Source organism: Apium graveolens, chromosome 10, assembly GCF_009905375.1.
Source record: "Apium graveolens cultivar Ventura chromosome 10, ASM990537v1, whole genome shotgun sequence".
Taxonomy (NCBI): Eukaryota; Viridiplantae; Streptophyta; class Magnoliopsida; order Apiales; family Apiaceae; genus Apium; species Apium graveolens.
The window spans coordinates 211,125,882-211,150,681 of record NC_133656.1 but is presented as its reverse complement, the minus strand read 5'-3'; the positions used below and the strand labels follow the sequence as shown (position 1 = coordinate 211,150,681).

At 38.7% G+C, this 24,800-nt stretch overlaps 5 protein-coding genes across 20 annotated transcripts; 1 reads left to right on the top strand and 4 right to left on the bottom strand.

Moving 5' to 3' along the window:
• Window positions 1-1,153: 1,153 nt before the first annotated feature.
• On the bottom strand, window positions 1,154-1,558 carry LOC141691749 (uncharacterized). The gene has a single exon (XM_074496507.1). The coding sequence runs from the start codon at window positions 1,556-1,558 to the stop codon at window positions 1,154-1,156; it is 405 nt and encodes a 134-aa protein (XP_074352608.1).
• Window positions 1,559-5,286: 3,728 nt separating this feature from the next.
• On the bottom strand, window positions 5,287-5,739 carry LOC141691748 (uncharacterized). The gene has a single exon (XM_074496506.1). The coding sequence runs from the start codon at window positions 5,737-5,739 to the stop codon at window positions 5,287-5,289; it is 453 nt and encodes a 150-aa protein (XP_074352607.1).
• A 27-nt stretch (window positions 5,740-5,766) lies between these two features.
• LOC141691747 (uncharacterized) lies at window positions 5,767-6,802 on the bottom strand. The gene is made up of 2 exons (XM_074496504.1): window positions 6,421-6,802; window positions 5,767-6,356 (listed from the first exon to the last, which is right to left on the bottom strand). The coding sequence occupies exons 1-2, from the start codon at window positions 6,800-6,802 to the stop codon at window positions 5,767-5,769; spliced, it is 972 nt and encodes a 323-aa protein (XP_074352605.1).
• A 1,703-nt stretch (window positions 6,803-8,505) lies between these two features.
• Window positions 8,506-9,602, top strand: LOC141690311 (peroxiredoxin-2E, chloroplastic). Its single transcript, XM_074495044.1, has one exon. The coding sequence runs from the start codon at window positions 8,762-8,764 to the stop codon at window positions 9,437-9,439; it is 678 nt and encodes a 225-aa protein (XP_074351145.1). The 5' UTR covers window positions 8,506-8,761; the 3' UTR covers window positions 9,440-9,602.
• Window positions 9,603-10,392: 790 nt separating this feature from the next.
• LOC141690329 (uncharacterized) lies at window positions 10,393-23,347 on the bottom strand. 16 transcript variants are annotated; one of them, XM_074495091.1, is made up of 6 exons: window positions 20,651-23,347; window positions 19,683-20,177; window positions 18,243-18,371; window positions 16,656-16,757; window positions 15,652-15,810; window positions 10,393-11,212 (listed from the first exon to the last, which is right to left on the bottom strand). In XM_074495091.1, the coding sequence occupies exon 1, from the start codon at window positions 23,320-23,322 to the stop codon at window positions 20,938-20,940; it is 2,385 nt and encodes a 794-aa protein (XP_074351192.1). In that variant the 5' UTR covers window positions 23,323-23,347; the 3' UTR covers window positions 10,393-11,212; window positions 15,652-15,810; window positions 16,656-16,757; window positions 18,243-18,371; window positions 19,683-20,177; window positions 20,651-20,937. The 16 variants fall into 16 exon arrangements, with proteins under 16 accessions (XP_074351192.1, XP_074351193.1, XP_074351191.1 ...); XM_074495092.1 differs by lacking the exon at window positions 16,656-16,757 and having other exon boundaries at window positions 10,395-11,212; XM_074495090.1 differs by lacking the exon at window positions 15,652-15,810 and having other exon boundaries at window positions 10,396-11,212.
• Window positions 23,348-24,800: the final 1,453 nt, after the last annotated feature.

Below are 24,800 nucleotides of genomic sequence, written 5' to 3'. Positions count from 1 at the left end.
CATGACATAAGATGATCTTATTGTGAAGTTTGTCGTTGGTATTTTCATGGTCGTACCTAACTCTTGCAGCGGCTTTCTTCGTTCATCCTCTTGACTTGTAATTTTATTTTTTGTAATCGATACTCCTGCCTTTTGTAATTTAACTAGCCTTCAGGTTTTTATATTTTAATGCATCTTTCATCTTTCGTCAGCATTGTTTTATTTTATTTGTCAACGATTTTAGTAATTGTATCTTCGGCTTCATTTGCCATAACAATTTTAATAAAATGAATCGCCTCTCCGGCATTATTGATTTGCCTTTAACGATTTTAATAAAATGAATTGTATCTTCGGCTTCATTTGCCTTAACAATTTTAATAAAACGAATCGCATCTTCAGCTTTATCCATTCGCCTTAACGATTTTAATAATGCCTTACCACCCTCAATTGTATCTTCGACTTCATTTGCCTTAACAATTCTAATAAAACGAATCACATCTTCGGCTTTATCCATTCGCCTTGACGATTTTAATAATGCCTTACTACCCCCTATGGCCCCAAGGGTTAAAGGCCGAAGGTGACTTCGGGTTGTTAATTCTTCTACTGCTCTTGGGCGAAGGAACATGGATACTGATCGTTCAGTGATTGCCCTTGGATCAACATGTCATTGTTCGTTCGGTCAATAAGAAGTTTCGGCTGGTCTTCTTCGGGATTGCCCCTGGACCAGGCCGTCTTCATTTTGTATTCTTTTGTAGATACAATCGTGATTGAGGCCGAGGGATCATGTCCCTTTCTAAGATTGCCCCTGGACAGGGTTTCCTTCGGACTTCTTTAATATCATACAAACAAAGGAAAGGGCGAAGGATGCAGGCTTATCTTATGTTCGCCCCTTAAGGCCCTTCGTGTGCCCTTTCCACATGCAAATTAAATAATAGTAGTGTAGTGAAGGATGTTTGAGTTTTGGGTGATTGCCCCTTATGTTACATGCTTCATTAACAAATTAGACAAGGGCGGCGGCCGAAGAGTTTATCGTCTTCGGGATCGCCCTCAGATAATACTCATGCGGTCACAACTTTGGTAAATAAAGAAATGTGATAGAAAATGCGTCTTTATTTATAATCGAACTTCTTACATTCTTCATATAAAATTCAAGTACGAACTTTAAAGAAATTTCTTACTGATAAAATTTCTGAAGGCGACTGGCATGCCAAGTATTTTTGATTGCTTCGCCCGATAATATTTCGAGCTTGTATATTCTGGGCCGAACGACCTCGATAACCTTATAGGGCCCCTCCCAGTTAGGCTGAAGCTTTCCTTGTTTGGCCGACATAGATGCGGCCAGCTCCCTTAGGACTAGGTCTCCGACTCCGAAAGACCTCTTCTTGACATCGGAGTCATAATGTTGTGCCGCTTGTAGCAAGTATTTCATGTTTCTTTGGTGGGCGGCTTCTCTTTCCTCCTCCAATAAGTCTACGTTCGCCCTTAGCCCGAAGCTATTAGTTTCTACATTGTAGGTTTCAGTTCGATATAATTCCAAGCCTACTTCGACTGGGATCAGGGCTTCGGTTCCATAGGCCATTCTGAAGGGAGTTTCTCCCGTTGATGTCCTAGGGGTCGTTCGGTATGCCCATAAGATCCAAGGGAGTTCTTCCACCCATCTTCCTTTAGCTTCTCCCAGTCTCTTCTTTACTCCTTAAAAAATTACTTTATTCGCCGCTTCTACTGCTCCATTCCCTTGCGAGTGGGAGACTGAGCTAAACCTCTGCTCAATTCCGAAGTGGTGCAGGAACTTACAAAATTTATTTCCAATGAACTGGGTCCCATTGTTAGATATGCAGATCTTCGGAATCCCGAACCTGAGAATAATCTGTTCCAAGAAAAACTTCTTCGCTGCCTCTTCGGTAATGGCAGAGAGAGGTCGGGCTTCGACCCACTTGGTCATGTAATCGATGGCAATTATGCAGTATTTTGCTTGTCTCGTGCTTTTTGGGAGAATGCCCACAATATCCACGGCCCACACGGCGAACAGAATGGGACTTAGCACTGAAGTCATTTCTTCTGGGTGGTGTTTTGGGACAGTGGTGAACAGTTGGCACTGTACACACCTTTTTGCATAGTTGATGGCGTCAGCCTTCGGGGTGTGCCAGAAGAATCCCTGTCGGAGAATTTTAAAGGAGAGGGACCGACCGGTCAGGTGCTCGCCGCAAATTCCTTCGTGCACTGCCTCTAGAGCCTGTCGCTGTTCTTCGGTGTTTAAACATCGCATAAGGGGTTGACTGAATGATCGACGATACATCCGCCCATTAATGATTGTGTAGCTCGACGCTCTGTATTTTATTTTTAGCGCCTCCCTTCGGTCTGGAGGTAGAATTCCTTTCTCCAGAAAGTTCCTGAGCGGGGTCATCCAATCGTTCCCCTGGTGAATCTCCAAACATTCTTTCTTCTCGATCGAAGGCGTCTTGGCTTCGGTGAGGTAAATAGAACCAGTTAGGTTTTGTGTCTCGGCCGAAGCTAGCCTGGAAAGGGCGTCTGCCCGAGTAGGGCTGTCAATAGATCAGATCTGGATCGGATCAGCCTTGATCCATATCCTGATCCATTTAATTTTACCGGATCCGGATCGGATTTTTGTCGGATTTTTTTATAGCCCGATCCATATCCGGATCCGTTAGGATCACGAATCACGGACCAGAGCTCCGATCCATTAATATTTAAAAAAAATGAAATGCGAACACAATTTCTTACATTAAATCCAAGCACAGTGAATAAAAATAATAACTACTTCCATGTTTAAAATTCTGTTTCAGAAAAAATTAAAAGAGGAAAGTGGATTTTCAACTCTTTCTCAGACCCTGGAATTGAGTCTCCCATGCATAATAGCCACACGTGAGGCATGCACATGCTTTTTATTATACTGAAGAAAGGGTCTCTGTATACATGTTTTATTAGTGTAACATTTCTCTAACTTATGGACCTTGACACTCCATAGACCTTCTCTCTGCTTCACACACTTAGGTAATGGTCCTCACTGTTAGTCAGCCACTAAACACGTGCTAGACATCACACACATTAGAATTATCAAGTGAGAGTGCTCCATAAAATGTTAACAAAAATAATATATAAATATATTATATATTTTATATATAATTTCTTATATATATGTAAAAATATAAATATATATATATATATATATCTGAAATATAATAAATTATCTGGATCGGATCATTAACAGATCGGATCGGCCTAAATCCATATCCGGTACTTACCGGATCGGATCGTTACCGGATCGGATTTTTTTTAAGTGATCCATATCCGCTCCATTAGCCTTCGAATCGGATCGGATCGGACCGGATTTCCGATCCGTTGACAGCCCTATGCCGGAGCATTGTTCACTCTGCCAATTTGACTTAGCTCAAAGGTTTCAAATGACAAAGAGGCATCTCTTACCTTGACAGCAGAGGCTTTCGTTCGGGGATCTCTTTGCTCATATTCCCTCGTGAAGTGTTTTACAACCAGCATGGAGTCGCTAAAGACCCTTAGATGCTTCGCCTCAAGGCTTCGGGCCAGCTCCATCCCTGCGAGGAGTGCCTCGTACTCGGCTTCATTGTTCGTCAAGGGGAAGTCGAATCTTATAGCCTGACATATCTTGAATCCTTCGGGGCTGGAGAGAATTAAGCCGGCCCCACACTTTTTTCCGGCTACCGACCCATCTACAAAAAGTTTCGACTTCCCTGGGATCCGGATTAGTTTTGATCAGGTGAAAGATCCTTCGGACCCGAGAATGTGCATTCAACCACAAAGTCGGCCAAAGCTTGAGCCTTAATCGTTGTTCGGGGAACGTACTCGCGATCAAATTCCCCGAGTTCGATGGACCATGCCACGACTCTTCCAGAGGCTTCGGGCCTTGTTAAAATCTTCTTCAGAGGTTGGCTAGTAACAACTTGAATCGTCCGGCCTCGGAAATAATGTCACAATTTTCGGGAGGTCATAACCAGCCAATATGCGAATTTTTCGGCATTGGGGTACCTTGTCCCTGCATCCTTGAGGACATGGGACACATAGAACACGGGATGTTGATTGCCTTCGTAGTTTTTCACAAGTACCGCCCCCAGAGTTCTGTCGGACACGGCTAGATAAAGCTGGAGGGTTTCCTTCGGATCGGGCCTCATCAAGAGTGGTGCCTTTGTAAGATACTATTTTACTTCTTCGAATGCCCTTTGACACTCGGGCCCCCACTCAAAATTCTTTTACCCTTTGAGCACGGCGAAGAAGGGGAGTGCCTTCTCGGCTGACCGGGAAATGAAGCGCCGAAGGGCGGCGAGCCGGCCTATCAATTTCTGGATGTCTCTGATACATTTGGGAGGTTCCATATTAATAACTGCCTCGATCTTCTCTGGGTTCTCCTCTATCCCCCGGGCACTGACCATGTAACCCATAAACTTGCCACTGGAGACTCCGAAGGTACATTTGTTCGGATTGATCCTCATGTTGTTCCTTCGGAGCATTTTGAAGCATTCTTTTAAGTCTTCGGCATGATCTTGGAACATCGATTTTACAATCATGTCATCCACATATGCTTTCATGTTCCTTCCGATCTGCTCCTTAAAGACCTTGTTTACCATTCGTTGGAATGTGGCTCCAGCGTTCTTCAGTCCGAAGGGCATTTTAATATAAGCATAAGTCCCCTTCAGAGTTATGAATGCTGTATTGGGCACATCCTCGTCATTCATAGCAATTTTATGATAACCATAAAAAAGCATCCAAAAAATTAAGTACCTCATATCCTGTCATGGCGTCTATCAGTTGGTCGATGCTGGGCGAGGGATAGTGATCCTTCGGGCATGCTTTATTGAAATCCGTATAATCCACGCACATCCTCCACTTCCCATTCGACTTCTTGACGACCACCACGTTGGCTAGCCAGTCGGGATATTCAATTTCGTCGATAAATTTAGCTTCCAACAAGCAGTGCTTTGCCGTCTTGGGATCCAATCCGGGCATGTCTTCCGGCCCTCAGGCGAACACGTCATGGTATTGCCGAATGACAGCTATTACCTTTGTCTTCAGATCCGTCCTCATGTTTTTTCCAATCCGAACCATCTTTCCCGAATGGCCCGCGTACAATTCCACTTCTTCGGTTTCTGCGACAGGTTCGGCAATCGGGCTCGAGAGGTCGGCCCCAAATTTCTCCAACTCAATGTTTAATGTTTCTCAGCTTCCGCTGGGCTCGGACTCAACCCGTTTTCTCTTTCCAGTTCCGTCCGGTCCCTCGTACTCCTGATCCTTCTCGAGATCCTCCAGCATTATGATTCAGGAAGCTTTCTGATCGCCTCTTATTTCTCCTACCCCTTTCTCAGTTGGGAACTTGAGCTTAAGATGGGGTATAGACTCTACCGCTTCAAAGGTCGACAAGAACGGCCTACCAAATATTACATTGTACGGGCTTTCGATCCGAACTACGTAGAACTTCACTGGCTTCTCGACAGTATATGGAAATTTGCCTAGGAGGACCGATAGAGTAATTGTTCTTTCAAACTGAATGGGATGCCCTCCAATGGCATAAAGGTGAACCTCATTACAGGGCTCTAGTTGCTCTCCGGCCAAGTTCATCTTGCAGTAGGTTTTGTGGAACAGTATGTTGGCCGAGCTGCCTGTATCCACCATTACCTTCCATATCTTTTTTTGCCCGATGATAGGATTGATGATTAAAGGGTCCTCGTGCGGGCGAATGACGTCCTCATAGTCTTCTGTGCTGAAGGTCATGGGCATATGGGGCTTCGCCTGTCCGAACTAATATAGATTGTACACTTGTCGGGCATATTTCTTCTTTGCTGTCTTACTATCCTTGTCCAGAATGCTGCCCCCAAATATAGTTTTTACTTCACCCCTTATCCTGTCCCTTCGCTCTGGCTCCTCGGCCTCTGTTTCCTCCTCCTGATTCTCCTTCGGCCCAAGCCTATCTCTCAGATCTCGGACGAATTGATTAAGTTTGCCGTCTTTGATCATACGCTCAATGAGCTTTTTGAGGTGGTAGCACTCATCGGTGTTATGCCCCTTGTCCCTGTGATAGTCGCAATATTTATCGGGGTTCTTCTTGTGGTTTGGGACCTTCATTTTGGCGGGACGGACGAATCCTGGTTTGCCCTTAATCTCATGGAGAATCTTGGAGATTGGCGCATTCAATGGGGTGAATACGGCCGAATCTCTATCTCGCCCTCGTTCGGCCCCACAATCCGCTTCTTTCATTCCTTCTTTCCTACTATCCCTTTGGTCAACACCTGATCTTGAGCCTTCATATCTGTCGGCTCGCTTTGATCGGTCATCCCTTCTTGAATCCTTATACCCCAATGTTTTCCATCTTTCGGTGAATGTTTTCGCCTCTCACATATATATCATTCATGGATTTCGGGGGAAAATCTTAAAGAGATGAGCGAAGCTTCTTACCTTTATAGGGGTCCAGCCCCGCCGTTAAGAAGCCCATCGCCTTGATTTTGTCCAGATTAGTGACCATCCCAGCTTCTTCCTTGAACCGAGCGAGATAATCCCCCAGCTCTTCGTTCGCCCTTTGTCTGCAGTGGACCAGGGCTTCAGTATCCTTCGCCTTTCGGTACAGGTGCGAGTAGTACTTCAAAAACTTCCTCTTCAACTGCTCGTAGGACCCAATGGATCTGGGCTTGAGGGACCTGTACCACATCGAAGCCGACCCCTTGAGATAAGTCTTGAACATTTTGCACAACATAATATCATTATGACCCATCCCAACCATCAGGAGTTCATATTTTTCGCAGTGGTCCTCGGGGTCTCCTTTTCCATTGAACTCGCTCATCTTAGGGAATTGCCTCTCTTCGCCCGGGGGGGGGGTCGATACTGCTCAATTTATTGTGTCACGACCGGTTCTCGATCGGGCCTTCTATCACCGAACAGGACCTTCTTCAGGCGATTGAGCCTGAGGCTGGATCCATCGGGCTCCTCATCCGAATCAGAAGAAAAGGGTTGCTTGGTCCTTTTCCTTCGGGGATGCGAATCAGAGTCTGGCTCATCTTCTTCGTCATGCACCCAACGTTCTCTTCTATCCTTATTGGTTCTGCCGTGCTTATCGGCCCGCATTGCTTCGCGCAAAGCTTGTTCTTGCAGTTCAATCTCCTCCCTTTGGAGCTGCAGGGCCTTTAGCCGGAGTGCATCAGCCTCTATTTTCTTCGCTCGTGCTTCCGCTTCTTTGTCAACTTGATCAGTTTTGGCCTTGCCCTTCTCCGCCGCCTTTTCTGCCCGGATATTTAGGAGTAAGGCCTCTTCTTCAGGAGTCAATGTGATGATCCCGTCCTCGTCCATTAGGGTGGATGGTTGTCCTTTGTCGGAGAAACCAGGCGGCGGTGAATGTTCGTGAATTGTTTCTGTCATGTTCTCGTTCTCTGCTTGTAACTCTCGTATTTCCCACAGACGGCGCCAAATGTTACGCTCAGATTCCTTCGGAAGCTTGAACAGGCTTCGGCTGCTTTGAAGGTGGCTTCGGCTGATACCTGAAAGTGAAGAGAATGCGAGGGTTTGTACCCCCGATTCACCTCCGGTGTGAGAATAAGAATCTGGTTGTAAGGGTGTGGTAATAATACAAGAAAAACAGAGTGTATGCGAGAATGTGTCTGTATTGTCTTACTTCACAAGGGATTTTATACTCAATTTTGCCATGAATGTTCATCCGTTTCTAATCATTAAGGAGGGAGTGAAAATGGGGCGTTATGTCCCTTGCCCTTTCCAACGGTCTGGAAGAAGAGTGGGCCTTGGTCTGGGACTTCCGTGGGCTTTCGTCTCGCGGGCCTGAAGTACCTTTGGCCCAGTAGCTTAATTGCACATTGGGCCTTCGTTCGATGTGCCTTGTTGGGCCTATAACCAACACATACGTTGAATTTCAAAAATTAATATTTTTCATTAAAATCAACTTTAATATTAATAATAATGGAAATTTCACATTCTTGTATATTATGATTGCAAGTCATTCTGACTTCAGTTATGCATTTTTTTATCTTTTTAAATTGAGTAAGTTAATTGTAAGTTAGTAGTAAACTCAGTAATAATATAGAGCAGTACATATAGCTTATTTAAATAAAATTCAAGATTTTGGTCAACTTTGTATTCAACATATATGTTAATTTGTAGATTTTTATTTGTAAACATACTTACGACATTCTACAGATTAAGTTTAATCGTTTCATTTTAAACGTAAACTTACTACCATGTTAATATTCATTCATTAAATATAAAATAACTGGTAAGAAAAATATAATATAATAATAGTTGAGGGGATATTCATTTATAAAAGTGAGAAAACATTCGAAACTCCTAATGTTATATAGAGGGACATGGAGCTTGTTGGTGACTCAAGAGCCTATATAAGGACATCGTTGAAATTGCTTTACAAACATTATAATTACATTATTTATAAAAACTCTAGAAAATGTCCCGGGTCTCGCATAAGTTATTATGCTAGTTGATTTTTGAGCGTACAAACCGTATATATTTCCACAATTTTTGCGTATCTATCACAGGGCCGAGGCCCTTTGTAGTTTGTGCTCATCGTTCGTTGCCTCAAATCCGTTTGTTGTTTTCCCCAGCATCGTTTCATCCGCCCAAACACCCCAAAGTCTCCAACCTCAACCTAAAACCCAATTCACCCATTTCCCCCTTAATTTTAACACCCCCTCTCTGTCATTTGCTTTTTGCCTCTTCTTCATCCCCCCAAACAACACACACACACACACACACACACACACACACACTATAATCATCATCAATGGCAAGCATCACAGCATCCGCAACATTCACACTCTCTAGACTCATCTCTACCCCCAAACCCTCTCTCCTCCCCCTCAAATCCTCCCTCATTTCATCCTCTTCTTCCTTCTCTTCCTTTTCTCTCAAACTCAATCCCCCCAAACACCCCCTTCGATTCAATTTCTCCACCCTCCCCAAAATCTCTGCCACCATTTCCGTCGGTGACACTCTCCCCGACTCCACTTTTTCCTACTTCGATTCCGCCGGTGAACTCCAAACCACCACCGTCTCTGATCTCACTAAATCCAAGAAAACCATTTTCTTCGCTGTCCCCGGCGCCTTTACTCCCACCTGTTCCCAGAAACATCTCCCTGGTTTCGTTGAAAAAGCTGCTGAACTAAAATCCAAAGGGGTGGACACAATTGCCTGTGTTTCGGTTAATGATGCGTTTGTTATGAAGGCCTGGAAAGCTGATTTGAAAGTTGGGGATGAGGTGTTGATGTTGAGTGATGGCAATGGGAATTTTACGAAAGCTATCGGGGTTGAGCTTGATTTGAGTGATCAGCCTGTGGGATTGGGAGTGAGGAGCAGGAGATATGCAATGCTTGTGGATGATGGAGTTGTTAAGGTGTTGAATTTGGAGGAAGGCGGGGCTTTTACTTCCAGCAGTGCCGAGGATATGCTCAAACACCTTTGAGGAGGTTCACTAGTTCTCCTTTTTGTTTGTTATCTTTTAGTTGAGTTATGGAAATGATTATGATGAGCTAGCTTTTGTTTCAGATTCTCAGATTGTTCTAGTTATCTATTTCCGAATAAATTGAGTTTCGACAATGAGTTTAATAAAATTTGGTTTTAGATAATGCTGGCTTAAATTGTTTGTGTTTCATGCTTTGCTTAATGTTTGGAGTTCTGGGATGAAAATATTTTGTTTCTTTGAAGTGGCTTTTAAAAACACTTGTTTGACTGTTGTCGACATAATTCAACCTAATGCATAGGGGAAAGATTTTTGCGATTATTTGTACTGATACAGGAACAACTCGCTTTGCCTCTGATATCATTTGTTAACAACTCCTGATAAATATTGAGAGACATATCTTGACTCGGAACTTATCTCACTTTTTCTGATGATTATATTTAGTCATCGTAAGAAGCGGTAAATAATGTGGATTTGATTGTTTCTAATTTATGTGGTTTGAGTTCTTCTGTTCACCGGAGTCATGTGAATATAAATCTCAATAGGGTAGGGCAATTGTGTGGCTAACTTGTGATGAACAATTGGGATAAGGCTTTCTGAGAAGCTGGGGTAGTCACTAGTCAGGCATTCATGCTACATATTTTTTTTTTTTGATAAGTTCATGCTACATATTTTCTCAAACTGCCATATTGCACATTCAAAAGTTGGTTAACAAGGGAAGGCATAACAATTTAGATATTTTTACCTTCTCACTTTTTATTCAACTAGCATGGCTTCTTTTAATATTCAAGTGCATTCGCATCCTAAATGTGATACAGGGTAAAAGAATGGCAGTGCTGGCTGCACATTAAGTTAATATTAACAAGTACAAAAACATATACGTACAAGTTACAAGTTACAGCTCTTAGCTGAGGAAAGGAATCAAAAGAATATACTCTGGTATAAACGTTGATGCTTGACGTCTGATATCTACATGTCATCTTCTCCTTGTATCAATAAACTCCTTTGCAATGCATAGCAAATCATGTTAATTTTTGTGTTTGTAGGCATATGCAAAGATACAAATTTTAGTTGTACTGTTGTAACTCGGTACAAACTATGAGCTTTAAGTGCACCATCCTTATACTCACCATCCTTTTACATGTACATTCAAATACAGTTACACATGTTTCAGTAACTGAACAAATGCCTAAAAAGTAGACGACTACAACTAAAAAAACTCGCAAGTAGTCCGTCTGCTAAAACTCCCGTCAGTTCACCAAAATTAAGCTTCAATGCTTCAGACAAATTAACTTAATTAGATAGAGCATATGCTAAGTACGGGTACCATGTGGTATCCGCATATTATGTACAAGAGTCTTGTACACAAGGAGCCTATCAAACTAGTGATAAAACAATGTGGGAGGGGCCAAAAGAATATAACAGATGGAAAGAAGTCTATCAAATTCATGATAAAACATAACTCAAATTGTAATATAATACTAAATGAGATGTGGTACACTTATCGTTTCTGAAAGATGCTCCACAATTACAAGTCTGTAGCTTGCTACCCAAATATAAGATGCAAATTAAGGTAGGACATTTTCTGCAGGATTTTTACCATTCAAGAGATATTTTACTCTTATATTGCCAATTATTATAAAAGCCAACGAGTTTGGGTGTGCTAATAAAAGAGAGCCAATTAGAGCCCTGCTGTGCACTCAATCTCTATCTCTGCATCCATTGGTAATGCTGCAACCTGGTATGTACAACAAGCTGGTGCAGGTGCTGGAACGTCTGCAAGGAAAGAGTGGCAGAAGTAGAATAAATCGTAAAGAATGCCAGTATTATTGCAAATAAATACTTAATTGTCAAAGCCAAGGCTATCACAAGAAGTCATAAGACTACACAAAACTAAAGTAAAACATGCACCCTTTCCAATCATTGCAATTTCAATATTGTTTATAGCCCTGCCGTAAACATCTGCCAAGTATATACTGAAAATACATACAAGATATTTATACATTAATTCTGGATTTTAAGTACTGATGCACACAAGACGATCAATAAGGAGACACTACTAATTGGATCAAGCAGTTATGCATGAGAAAATTCACAATCAAAGAGCAAAATATTATTCAGTCCATCCGGTGTTCTGCTATAATGACTCTGTAGAGGTATTTTTGCCAGAATCACCATACCCAGTTCAGATGTTTGAGCTATGTTTTACCATAAATTAAGAATTAGGTCTTTTTAAAAAAAAATTATATATTTAATTATGGCCAAGTCCATGATCCTTGACTTTCTGATTTGTTGAGTTGTTCCATGACCAGCAAAGTAGCATGTCTCTTCTTGGTCTTCACACAGTTAAAGTATATCTTCATCCAGGAGTGATAGTAAAACTGAAGTTAATGATGAGAACACACAGTATCAACAAATATGTATATCCAGCTTGATCAAAGGTGCTGATGCGGAGTGAATGTTACATCACAGTGACATCATATTCTGTTAGGAAAGTTAGTTAGAATTAAGTGTGTAGAACCTTCTATTGAGTTGTATATAATCTGCTCTTATCTCTCTTTGTAAACAACAAGTTTAATAGTAACACTCTGATATTCAGAAATGTAGTTTTAACATTCATCTTCTTCATTGATCTTCTCCTATTAGCTACTTGTTCATTCTGGTAACTCTGATTTTGTCATGGTAGCAGAGCAGGTCTTTTGATCTTCTCTCTCAATGGTATCAGAGCATGTGTTACTCATATTGGTGATATTCACTTAAGTTCCAATATTTGCCTCAAGCAAGTGCTGTTTGTTCCTACATTTCAATGCAATCTCATTTCTGTAGCTAAGTTCAATACTGATAATAATTGTGAACTTATGTTTGCTTCCAATAAGTGCTTCATGCAGGACCTTGCTATGAGGAAGAGGAAGCAGATTGGTGAGCTAACTGAAGGCCTGTATAAGCTGCAATGTGCATCTGTTCAAGAATCATCTGGTCCTTTTGTTTCTTCCATTAAAACTTCCGATCATTCATATCATTTATGGCATTATAGACTAGGTCACCCTTCTGCAACTGTTCTTAGCCATGTCCCTGATTTACAGTCTGTAAAATATCATGTACTCAATGATTGTGACATTTGTCATCTTGCAAAGCAAAATAAATTGTCTTTCACTGATAGTCATTCTCATAGCTTGGCCATTTTTGATCTAATTCACTGTGATGTGTGGGGACCCTACAAATATCCCACACATGGTCAGTGTCACTATTTTCTTACCATTGTTGAAGACTTCTCGAGATGTACGTGGTTATTTTTGTTTTCTGACAAAACTCAAGTTTTCATATTAATTCAACAGTTCTTACAATATGTTACCACTCAATTTCATAAAACTGTAAAGGTTCTGCGTTCAGACAATGGCACTGAGTTTGTTAATAAACCTCTGCAAAATTATCTTGCTTCTTTAGGAATCATACATCAGACTAGTTGTCCTCGAACCCCTCAGCAGAATGGGGTTGTTGAACGTAAGCATCGACATCTTCTAAAAGTAGCAAGAGCCCTAAAATTTCAGTCTCGTCTTCCAATCACCTACTGGGGTGATTGTGTTTTAGCAGCTACACACATAATAAATCTTCTTCCCTCCAAAATTCTCAATTTCAAATCACCTTATGAGATACTTTTTGAAAAACCACCCGACTATACTCATTTAAAACCATTTGGTTGCTTATGTTATATCACTAGTTGTGACTTGAGTAGTGATAAATTTGCTCCAAGAACATAAAAATGTGTGTTCATTGGTTACCCATTTAATCAAAAGGGTTATAAAGTTTTAGATATTATCACTCGTAAACAACATGTTTCAAGGCATATTAAATTTGTTGAAGATGTATTTCCTTTTACTCTTCTTTCTGATAACAAAATGCCAGATTCATGTCTGTTTCCTGCAACCTCCTGTTCCGATCCAGACACTCCTGCTGTTCAGATTCTTCCTGATCAACTTAATGTTGAGACTACTGATCAGCCTCCACCTACTGATTCACCTACTCCTACAATCACTAATACCTCTCCTCCTAGTGATATTGTTATTCCTGTTCGATCTTCTAGAGCCAGAAAACTGCCTGCAAAGTTTAAAGAATATACAGGTCTTCCAAGGAACATAGCCACCAGCTGCTCCTCCACTCTATCAGGTCACAACTCTACCTATCTATTACATAACTATTTGTCATATCACAATTTTTCTCCTTCTTACTCTAAATTCTTGGTGGCTACTGCTGCTGTTCCACTTCCTTATACATTTAGACAAGCTTCTACTGATAGCAACTGGCTTCAAGCCATGAAACTAGAATTAAATGCTCTGGAAAACAACCATACTTGGGAGATTGTCCCAAAACCCTTAAACAAACATATTGTTGATTGTAAATGGTTGTTTAAGGTGAAGTATCTACCTAATGGCTCTATTGAACGTTACAAGGCCCGTCTTGTGGCCAAAGGTTTTACTCAAACTTTTGGTCTCGATTACTTTGAGACATTTGCCCCTGTGGCTAAGATGACGACAGTTCGTTTATTGATTGCTATAGCAGCAGCTCAAAACTGGTCTATTTCTCAACTAGATGTTAATAACGCATTTCTCAATGGGGATATTCATGAGGAAATTTACATGAGATTGCCCCTAGGGTACTTACAATTGTCATCCTTTACATCTGTTTCTCACATCACTGATCCATCTGCTTTTGTCTGCAAATTAAGGAAGTCGTTATAAGGGTTAAAGCAGCCCCTCGGTGTTGGTTTGTTAAATTTTCTTCAGCCCTAAAGGAATATGGTTTCTCTCAATCCCATGCTGATAACAGTCTCTTCACATTGACTCAAGACAATAAGTTCGTTGCTGTTCTTGTATATGTTGATGACATCCTTCTTACAGGAACTCATGTTGATCTTATCAACATTATTAAAGCTTATCTGGCTAGTAAGTTTCAGCTGAAAGACTTGGGGCCTCTTCGTTACTTCCTTGGTATTGAGGTTGCTCGTTCTGCACAAGGCATTTATCTTAGCCAACGTAAGTATGCCTTGGATATATTGCAGGACACTGGTCTTATTAATGCTCAGCCCTCAGTGGTTCCTATAGAACAGAATCATAATCTTCAGGACAATTCCAGTCCTTTACTGCATAAAGCTGCAACATCCTCTTATAGACGTCTTGTAGGACGTTTAATCTATCTTATAGTCACACGTCCTGATTTGGCATATGCTGTTCAGGTGCTGAGTCAATTTCTGGCCACTCCTCGTCATGATCATCTGGTTGCATCTCATCGAGTTGTTAGATATATTAAAAATGCCCCTGGTCAAGGAATTCTTATGTCAGCTACTTCCTCTTTAACTCTGAGTGCGTATTGTGACTCAGATTGGGGTGGTTGCAAAGAAACTCGCCAATCCTTAACTGGATATTGTGTCATGTTTGGATCTTCTCTTATATCTTGGAAATGCAAAAAGCAACCTACAGTATCAAAATCTTCTGCTGAGGTTGAATATCGCAGCATGGCTGACACTTGTTGTGAGTTAGTGTGGTTATTAACTTTGTTCAAAACGTTTGGTATCCATTCTCTTACTCCTATTACACTGCATTGTGATAGTAAATCTGCACTTCATATTGCTCACAATTCTGTCTTTCACGAGCGTACGGAGCACATTGAGAATGACTGTCACATTGTTCGTGAAAAGCTTCAACGTGGAATGCTGAACCTGGTTCATATTTCTACTCGACTTCAGCCTGCGGATATGTTTACAAAAGCTTTAGGTGCTTCTGTGCTTCGAAATTTTTGTACCAAGTTGGGAGTTTTTAATCTCTTTCAACCTTCCAACTTGAGGGGGGATGATAGTAATACTGAAGTTAATGATGAGAACAAACAGTATCAACAAATATGTACTATATCCAGCTTGATCAAAGGTGCTGATGCGGAGTGAATGTTACATCGCAGCGACATCATATTCTGTTAGGAAAGTTAGTTAGAATTAAGTGTGTAGAACCTTCTATTGAGTTGTATATAATCTGCTTTTATCTCTCTTTGTAAACAACAAGTTTAATTGTAACACTCTGATATTCAGAAATGTAGTTTTAACATTCATCTTCTTCATTGATCTTCTCCTATTAGCTACTTGTTCATTCTGGTAACTCTGATTTTGTTTGTTTATCTGGTTTGGCCCATCCACATTGATTGATTCAGCAACCAGAGAGATATCTTACTAAAAAATTCAGTTGTGGCAGGTGCAGTGACAAGACCAGAAGAATCGATTTTCAATACAACAACATTGTGATCAATGTTTAACGGGATACAAAGATCAGATACGTGCTCATCAATTTATTTTCATATCAATCCCTTGCAAGTGCATAGCAACAGTAAACCTGCTCCAAGAAATAAAAACAAATAATAAGCTCGATCCATTGCTAGCTCTTTGTGAGCAATGGCAAAAAAAAGGAATGGTGAAAAGAAACTCCAACAGATCTTCAGGCAATGACCGATAAATTGGGGGTCTTAGATGTTTTCTCCAAGTTCCTAAGGCTAAACTTTAATAATTGTGTTTAGTACATGAAACAAACCTAGAAACCACTAGTTTAAAGGCGCAATTGCTTGTTTTCTCCTCTACAGTGGCTCTACCTCTATTCTAATGTCAAAACACCCAAACATCAATAATATATAAGAGAAAGTCCAACAATATGCTAGTAGCTTACTTAGAAATATTATAAAATATCAACTCTTAGTAAGTTAGGACATAATTTTACATTTCAACTCCAACAATGATCTTTAAACCCATCCCTTATCATTGTTATAATAATAAATTTGAAAAGATACGAAGAAAAATTAGAAGAAAGAGAGAGAAAAAAGTGGAAGAAATAGTGAGAAATGAATATTTTATTAATAAAAGTGAAATAAGGGAGGGCTACTAGTTCTTTGAAGGTAAGGCATGAAGGTGATGTCTTAGTGATTTAAGGAACCACTAAGGACACTGTTGTAGTGCCAATTTAAGCCAAGTTCCTTATATTTGAACTTAAGAGCCCATTTTAAAAAGCTGTTGGACTTGCTCTTAAGCATATGCTACAAAGGTGAAACTCGATGATAGCTTTGTGTGAATTTGCATGACCACTTCAAAAATATATCGAATAGGAGCATGACGAAAAGCAATAAGTAATTGACAAAACATAATTGATGCATGAGGATGAGGATGAATGAGTCAGAAACAACAAATTACCATTACAAGTCCCGTGATTGCCCTATGAACTGCAAGTTTCCCGCTAAAGTTCCATAACTCATTCATTTCTTCTTACCATCTACTTGATCCTTATTGCAAGCTCTAAATAGGCAGATGAATAAGAATCATCAACACTCACGACTAGGGGTGAGCATAATTTTTCCGAAACCGCCCGAACCGAACCGTCCAAACCGAAAAATTCGGTTTCTTACCGGTTTGGTTTGGTTTTGGTTTATAATATATAAAAACCGAAATTTTCGGTTTGGTTTTGGTTTTTGAAAATAAACCGACCGTTTTACCCAAACCGAACCGAAAATATAATATATATATATATATATATTATCAGAAATATTATTTAAGACCTTTATACATGTGACCCTACCAATTCTAAACTACTGTACAGTGTACTGTGTACACCTCTTTTTTCTCTCCTGTCTCCTCGGCTTCTCATATCAGTTATTACTCTTATACTGGTTGGTGGCTACTGGAGTACATAGAACATCCACGTTAACAAGACGACAACTCAATAACTTTACACAACACATTCTTCTTCTTAATCTTGTAAGTGCTACTTCATTTTATATTATCTTTTTATGATTAAGATTTAAGATATTAAATCCCTTTTGTAATGGATTTTAGTTATAAAAGTTATTTACTTTATTTATACATGTATGTGTGATGATGAATGGTAATCTGCTAGCATATGCAAAAATATATTCCAGACTTCTAGTACATATAAAATTAATTAGAATTTAACTAGAAAATATTTCAATAAAAAATTATTAAAATTTGGGTATTAAACCGAAACCGACCGAACCAAACCGTTAGTAATCGGTTTGGTTTGGTTTGGTTTTTCTAACTTTCGGTTCGGTTACGGTTTCATGGTGAAGGAAACCGTGATTTTCGGTTTGGTTTGGTTTGGCACTCCGAAACCGGCCAAACCGCCCGATGCTCAGCCCTACTCACGACAACTGGAGCTTACAAATAAATTAAAAGAACATTTTATACAATTCGTATTGCGAAGATCACCCGTTATCTCACATCATCGTCAGGAGAGCCCAAAATGTAGAAAGGGGCCTTTCAAAAAATGTAGCATGAAACAAGTTCATGATCAATTACTACTTTCCCATTATTTAAAATTTCTCATACTTGTATCAACTCGCGTATCTCACACAAATCATCCCATTCTCATGGAAACTATTGACCGATAAGTAGATGGAGGTTGGAGCTTGGTTTTGTTGTTAACCCACTGTATCAGAAATAAATAATTATTTAATTATTTAAAAATGTTTCTTAAAAAATCTGTTTGTATTATAGTGAGGGGCTGGCAGCCTGGCAGTATTTTAATATAATTGGAGAAATAAATAAAAAACTAATGTGCACATGCGTATTTTCCAACGGAGGGAAGTTCTAGCAAGTTGGAAACAACTTTACCAAGAATCGATGTAATAGGGATTTATACCGTACTTCTTTTACTTGTACATTGATGTTGAATATTAAGACAAATACTCAAAAAAAGGGTTGTCCGGCATCTAAACATAATAAGATTGCAAGTTCGATTAGCAAAGAAAGAAGAATATTACATACCATATCCAAGCCATGACTGTGATACACCACCAAAAACCGAACATACTTTTGCATACTCTACTTCAACCTGCATTTTCTATCGGCACTTCTGCACTTTCCTCGGCTTTTATCTACTAATACAACAATGACCTATAAAAATGACATATACATTACTAAATCTACAATTTATAATTCCGGGAAAAATATCGAAGGTGAAGTTTTTATTAAAATAAAGACTATAAAGTATTACAAATTTCTGGGAAAAAATAAACTTAAGATCCACTTCTAAATTTACATTTCCAAATTTGGGTAGCAACCAATGTCTATATCTAATGAGAGGTTGGGTTTCTAATATGATGTGTGTGTTGTCACTTACCTGGACTCGAGATATTTGGGGGTGTGAAAACAGGAGAGGTTGGACAGTGCTAGAATTCTGCACAGATACAAAGACGAAGCCGAGGCTCTTAAGGGATAGCATTTACATTCCCTAAATACTTGTAGCATTTACATTTCTTAAAAAAATTATTGGGACGGATCCAGAACTTTAAAGAAAGTGGAAGTAAAAATAAAATTGTGAAAAATTTCAATCAAGCAAACCTGAACCAAAAAGAAGAAACACAAAAAACAAAAGTAATAATCTACGACGACCTTATGTATAATTTGAAGTTGCTAATATACATATCAAACACTTGTAATTCAACCAAAAATAAAAATGAAGCACCGGGAGAATTCGATCCCAAGGTCATTCAATTGAGAAAATAATGTTTTCAACACATAAACTATCACCTATGATAAAGGTAGAGTAACTAACTATCTAAAATCGAAAGCTTGTTAAGAAATAATATCATTAATGCAAAAGACTTTAACAGATAAGGTATCATCTTCGAATCAAAACGGACACATTTTAGACCATTTCCACAAATAAGAGCATGTGATAGAAATATATCATCTTTCTGCTGAAGGAATTCCTTTCGAGATGATTGCAGTATTGCTAACTAACAAAAAATTTAGAACATATTTTCCTATTTTTGTTCTTATTAAAATCAAGCATATTTAGTAGGTGATATTAAGACGCTAATAACGAGTTTATTTTCTTAAAATCAGTATATGATAAGCAGGCTTGACTGATGCAATTATAATGTTTCAGATTTGTCAAAGAAATCCCAATATAACCATAACCGACAATGTAAATTCTTAGGCATCCTTTTAAAAAATGTTCAAAAAGATAATCACATACTTTGCAATAATACCTACCTATCATACCAAAAACCACTAAATTCAGTGCTCTTTGGAAACACAAAAGAAATGTAAAGATTTGTCATCAAAAAGCTCAATAATATATCAGTAGCACGTGTCTTTATAGTAATTCCTACACGGTTTTTGTGATATGCATATCATAAAAATAGAGTTGTTTAAGCAAGATGTTTCTAATTAAAGAAGTTTCAAATTACCACTACTTACCCACATGCTTCAAATCTTAGCAAGCCTTTCCGCCAGGATTAGCCTTGACTATTGATCAGTTTAGTAATCAAAGGAGCACTCATATTTGTTTGAAGAGCCATGCTATCCAAGGTAAAGGTTACCGTAACGACATTCAAATACAGTTAATCCAACCAGTTTCCTGCCAGTACTGCAGCGACAAGGACCTTCTTTCACATTTTTCTGAAAAAATTAAGTGATGGAACCAAGATGACCTTTACTTCCGGTAATCAACTTGCATATGCACAGCGTATGCAGCAGCAGGGTCTTTCTCACAACTACTTGATGATCCATTAACAAAGTTTAGAATGGATGCTGCAGCAAGTTTAGCCTGCCCTTTCTTTAAAATCCCGCCCATGTGGTACTTGGAGCACATATCATGACCATACTTTCAAAGAAGCCGCAAATATAAATGCTGCACAAGATAGGTCCTTCATGAGGGGCTTGGCATCCTGTTTCATTGTGCTTCATTTATAACTGGTGTAGTAAAGGACACTCTGAGAGTTACAATACAATAAATAAAATTGGCAAGGCGAAAAACCAAGCCAATAATCCGCTAACAGTAATAGAGTAATAGGAATTCGAATACATATAACGCTAATATGATAGCATGGTGATGCCAAATGGGCGATTGAAACATTACATATCAAATGGCAGGTTTATGCCAAAATATAATTTTCTTAGCAATCAGTCAATCACACATTTTTCTATATGATATAAATATTCTTTGCAACACATACTTGATGAAAAATATATAAACATGAAAATAAAGCCTTGTAAGATATAATCTTTATCAGTGCTCAGCTCACCATTAGCTTTGAAAAAATGTCAGTTTGTTCTTGCTTGGAAATTGCAAACCCAAAGCTTGTTCATGTATAAAGCATTAAAGGGTAATCTTTATTATCATCTTGATGTAAGAGCAAGCAGACATGGCTTAAAAGATTTCGCACCTTTGTAGAGTTGAGAGAGGCAAATCAGCCTTCTGTCAGAGCAAACGTTGGCGCCGCACCGAACCATGCCATAAATCCTGTCCAAACGGGAGGATGAAATCAGAAGACAGATGGTGGATAGAGCCTGATTTCAATATGGGTAAATGTGGACTTAGAGAAGGCATATTTGGTTCGGAAATAGGCACGGAGGGTTATAACTGTCTTTTACTCTCAATTAATTTGCTCAGGACTAAATGTCATGTTCTCGTATAATAGACATACTAGATTATAACCGCTGAAGATATATTTCACTGCATTTTGGCAACAGCAGGAAGATCCTCATTGTTATCAGGGCTCCAATTATCTAATCCTTTAACACTACTCATTTCTGATAAAATAAAGCCGGCCTCTTCCCATCTTTCCTCCTTTATTAGGCCAGCCATAAGCTCCTTACAAATACCTACACTTGGGAAAAACCCATTGTCAAACATTTCAGTGTACCAATTATATGCTCCAAAATAATCTTCAAGTTTGCAATGCCCCTCAATAAGTGTCATATAAGTAACAGCTTTGGGTATTAATCCCCTAGTTTTCATATCATTCACAAGCTCTTTGGCTTCCTGGGTTTTCCCGTCCTTCAACTGTCCTACAATCAAGCTGTTGTAAGTCATCGAATCGGGAGGAACTCCCCGACACACCATCTCCTGATGCAAGGCCAAAGATTTCTCAACATTTCCCTGTTCAGAATAACGACGAATGAGTTCATTGTAGGTGACTCGATCAGGAATCAATTTATTCTCCAACAATTCTTGGATGAGTTTCTCTACTATTTCCATACCATCCTTGTAACACACACTAATCAGAGGATGGTAAGTATTCAGTGTAGGTTTAATGCCACAAGTTTTCATATTATTGTACAACTTTAAACAATTGAGGCTGTTTCCGGTCTTTGCAAATCCTGAAATTAGGGTATTGTATGTGATAACGTCAGGACTCAAACCTGCACTCGTAATTTGATTAATCATTTCTTCAGCCTCCACTACTTTGCCAACCTTGCAGAGCCCGTTTATAAGTGCATTGTATGTTACAACTGTTGGAACTATGTTTACTTCAAACATCTCTTTAAAGCACCTAAAAGCATCTTTCATCATTCCAACCTCGCAATATCCATCTATGAGTATATTATAAATTTGAGCATTTGGCATAACTCCTCTACTAACCATATCCCCACGCATTAGTTCAGCTTCAAGTAGCCTTCCACCCTTGCATAAAGCATTTACTAGCGAACCGTAGCTAACTACATTAGGATTTAATCCGCTGGTTTCCATTTCTTCAAGTATTTGGAAACATTTGTTAAAATTGCCAATCCTCCCATAACCTTCCATTAGGATGTTGTATGTCCACTGATCTGGAGGAGGGCCCTTCTGAAGCATTTTCTTTAACCATATCTCTGCCTTGTCCATATCACCCAAGTCACTGAACTTATTAATCAGCGTATTGAAAGTTACACAGCTTGGCTTTAAAGCATATAACTCCATCTTCTCAAAAATAGAGATCAACTTTGCTACGTCACCAACCCGACAATACCCATCCAAAATTGTATTAAATATCACCTCTGTTGGAACAACCCCATTCTCCATCAGCACATTTAAAATCTCCTCCGCCTTATCCACCTTCCCGCCCTTGCACAAAACATTCAACAATACACTACAAGTAAAACTATTAAGTCGAACGCCCTCCCTAACCGTTTCATCATACAAATCCAATGCAGCATCCGCATCATTACATCTCAAATGTCCATCAAACAGTATACTATAAGTATATCCGTCAGGAAAAAACCCACAACGCCTCATTTTTCCCACCATTTCCTTCGCCTCCACCATCCGCTTCTCCCGACAAAGACCCCCAACCAACGAATTAAACGTTATAATACTCGGTCTCACATTACCAATCTTCATCCTCTCAAAAACACCAAAAGCAGCTTCCACATCTCCCACCTTACAATACCCATCAATCAAAGCATTATGACAAACACTATTCCCCACCACCCCTCTCTCGGTCATTTCATCGAACACCTTCCGAGCTTCCTCAACTCTTCTCTCTTTACACAACCCTCCAATCATAACATTATAAACAAACCCACTAACACTCATCCCACTACTTCTCATACACTTCATCAACTCAAACCCCTTTCTCAAATCACCCATTTTCACCGCTGATTGCACAGCCTTACCATAAGTAAACTCATCAACATTCACTCCTAAACCAACAAGTTGATTAAAAATCTCTAAAGTTTTACCATACTGACGAGACGAAACTAAACACTCGAGAAACAAATTAAACGTTGCAACACAAGGAAACATACAATCTCTTCTCATTAACATGTAAACGTCTGTTGCTTCATTGGGTAATTTAGTTTCGGAACAGACGGTTAAAAGTAAATCAGAGATTGTAAATTTTAACCTAGGCGGAGAGAGCGGAAAAAGAGTGTAAAGTTCAGAGGAAGAACTGAAAAGAGATTTTGATGTAACAAGAGATCGTAACTGTCTTTTAGCAGTTTCTGTTTGATTTTGTTGAATGAGAATTGTTAAGTTTTTTACTTGTTGATGCCGCTGCTGATCTGATCGGGAGGATGTACAAATGAATTTACAGTGGCGGTGAAAATTGACAAGTGATATGTTGCGTTTCGCCATGTTCTCGCTCACTCAACTAGTACAATGTTTTGTCGTCCGTTCTTTTTGTACATGCAAGAGCTCTTTTGGCTTGTACGAAAAGTTAAAACTCAAATTTTACTATTCGGTAATTTTAATATTTTGTATTAATTGTCAGCTTTCTAAAAATCAGAAATTGGAGAAAATCGGTCGATCTATCGATTTGGGATTAATTAAAAATTGGAGATTAATTGGAAGAATTATTCGGAGTAAAAATCGAATATATTATAATATCAAATTATATGCATGATTGGGGTCTGATTTGCCTGAGACTGTTATACAACAAACATCTTGTAAACTCTTGAATTAAAGACCGAATGATCTAGATTTAAAATTTCTCTTCTACCAACCACCGATATTATCCGCGGTCCTAAAACTTTTTTTAACCTACCGCAAACAATGTCAGCGGTTGCTAGGGTTAATGTAACATGTGATTATCTAATCTGCATTCTTGCATTCTTTTATAAATTATTTTTTATCTCTTATATTAAATGTTATTTTATGCTATTAATTTATTTATTTTAAAAAAATAAAGTTAATTTTTTAAAACTATCCAAATAAAATTTCCGTGTATAGTATTTTCAAATTATACCAAGAAATTTGAGATTTAATCATTATTATTTATTGTATCTTCAAATTTTATTTTGTTTTACCTAACCGTGTATACAAAATTGAAATTAAAGTAATCACTTTTAAAACTGTGATCATATTTCGATCATATTTCGTCATTTTGAATTTATTTGATTAAGGACAAGATAGTTTTATATAATTTTAAGCAACCCATTTTTATTTAAATTTTATTAATTTAAAAAATATTAATATATACTACTGTTACAAATGATAATATAAATTATGTTGTAAGATTTTATTTGTAATGAGTGTTATCAAATTTTTATGTGTACTCTTTTTAAATTTTAGTAAAAAACTTGAGGTGTGATTTTAATTACATTTTAAATGTAATTAACAAAAAAACTAATTTGATAAAAAAATGTGGGTCAGATAATCACTTGTTACATTTCTTAACTTAACAACCGCCAACATTGTGCGCGATACGTTTAAAAAAGTTTTAGAGACCGCGGACAATGTCAGCTGTCGATAGATTTTTTTTAAATCCAGACCGTTCAATCTTTCATCCAAGGGTTTAGAAGTTGTTTTTTTTTTATCGTAGGTAACCCGCAGCCACTACTCTTCGGGGCCGTACTGAGTAAACCCTACGGGCTCACGTAATAGCCTGCAAACCACGTCAACCTAAGCGATATAAGTTGTTTTTTGTATAACAACTCCCTGGAAAACTGTTGTCAGGCCAAGAACCCCATTATGATTATATTAGTTATTTATTAACGAATATATATTTATTATATCATAATTTCTATAATTATTTATATTTAAATTAATATAATATTTTAATTTTAATAAATAATTATATATACTCCAATAAAGGAAATTCCGTAATAATTAAT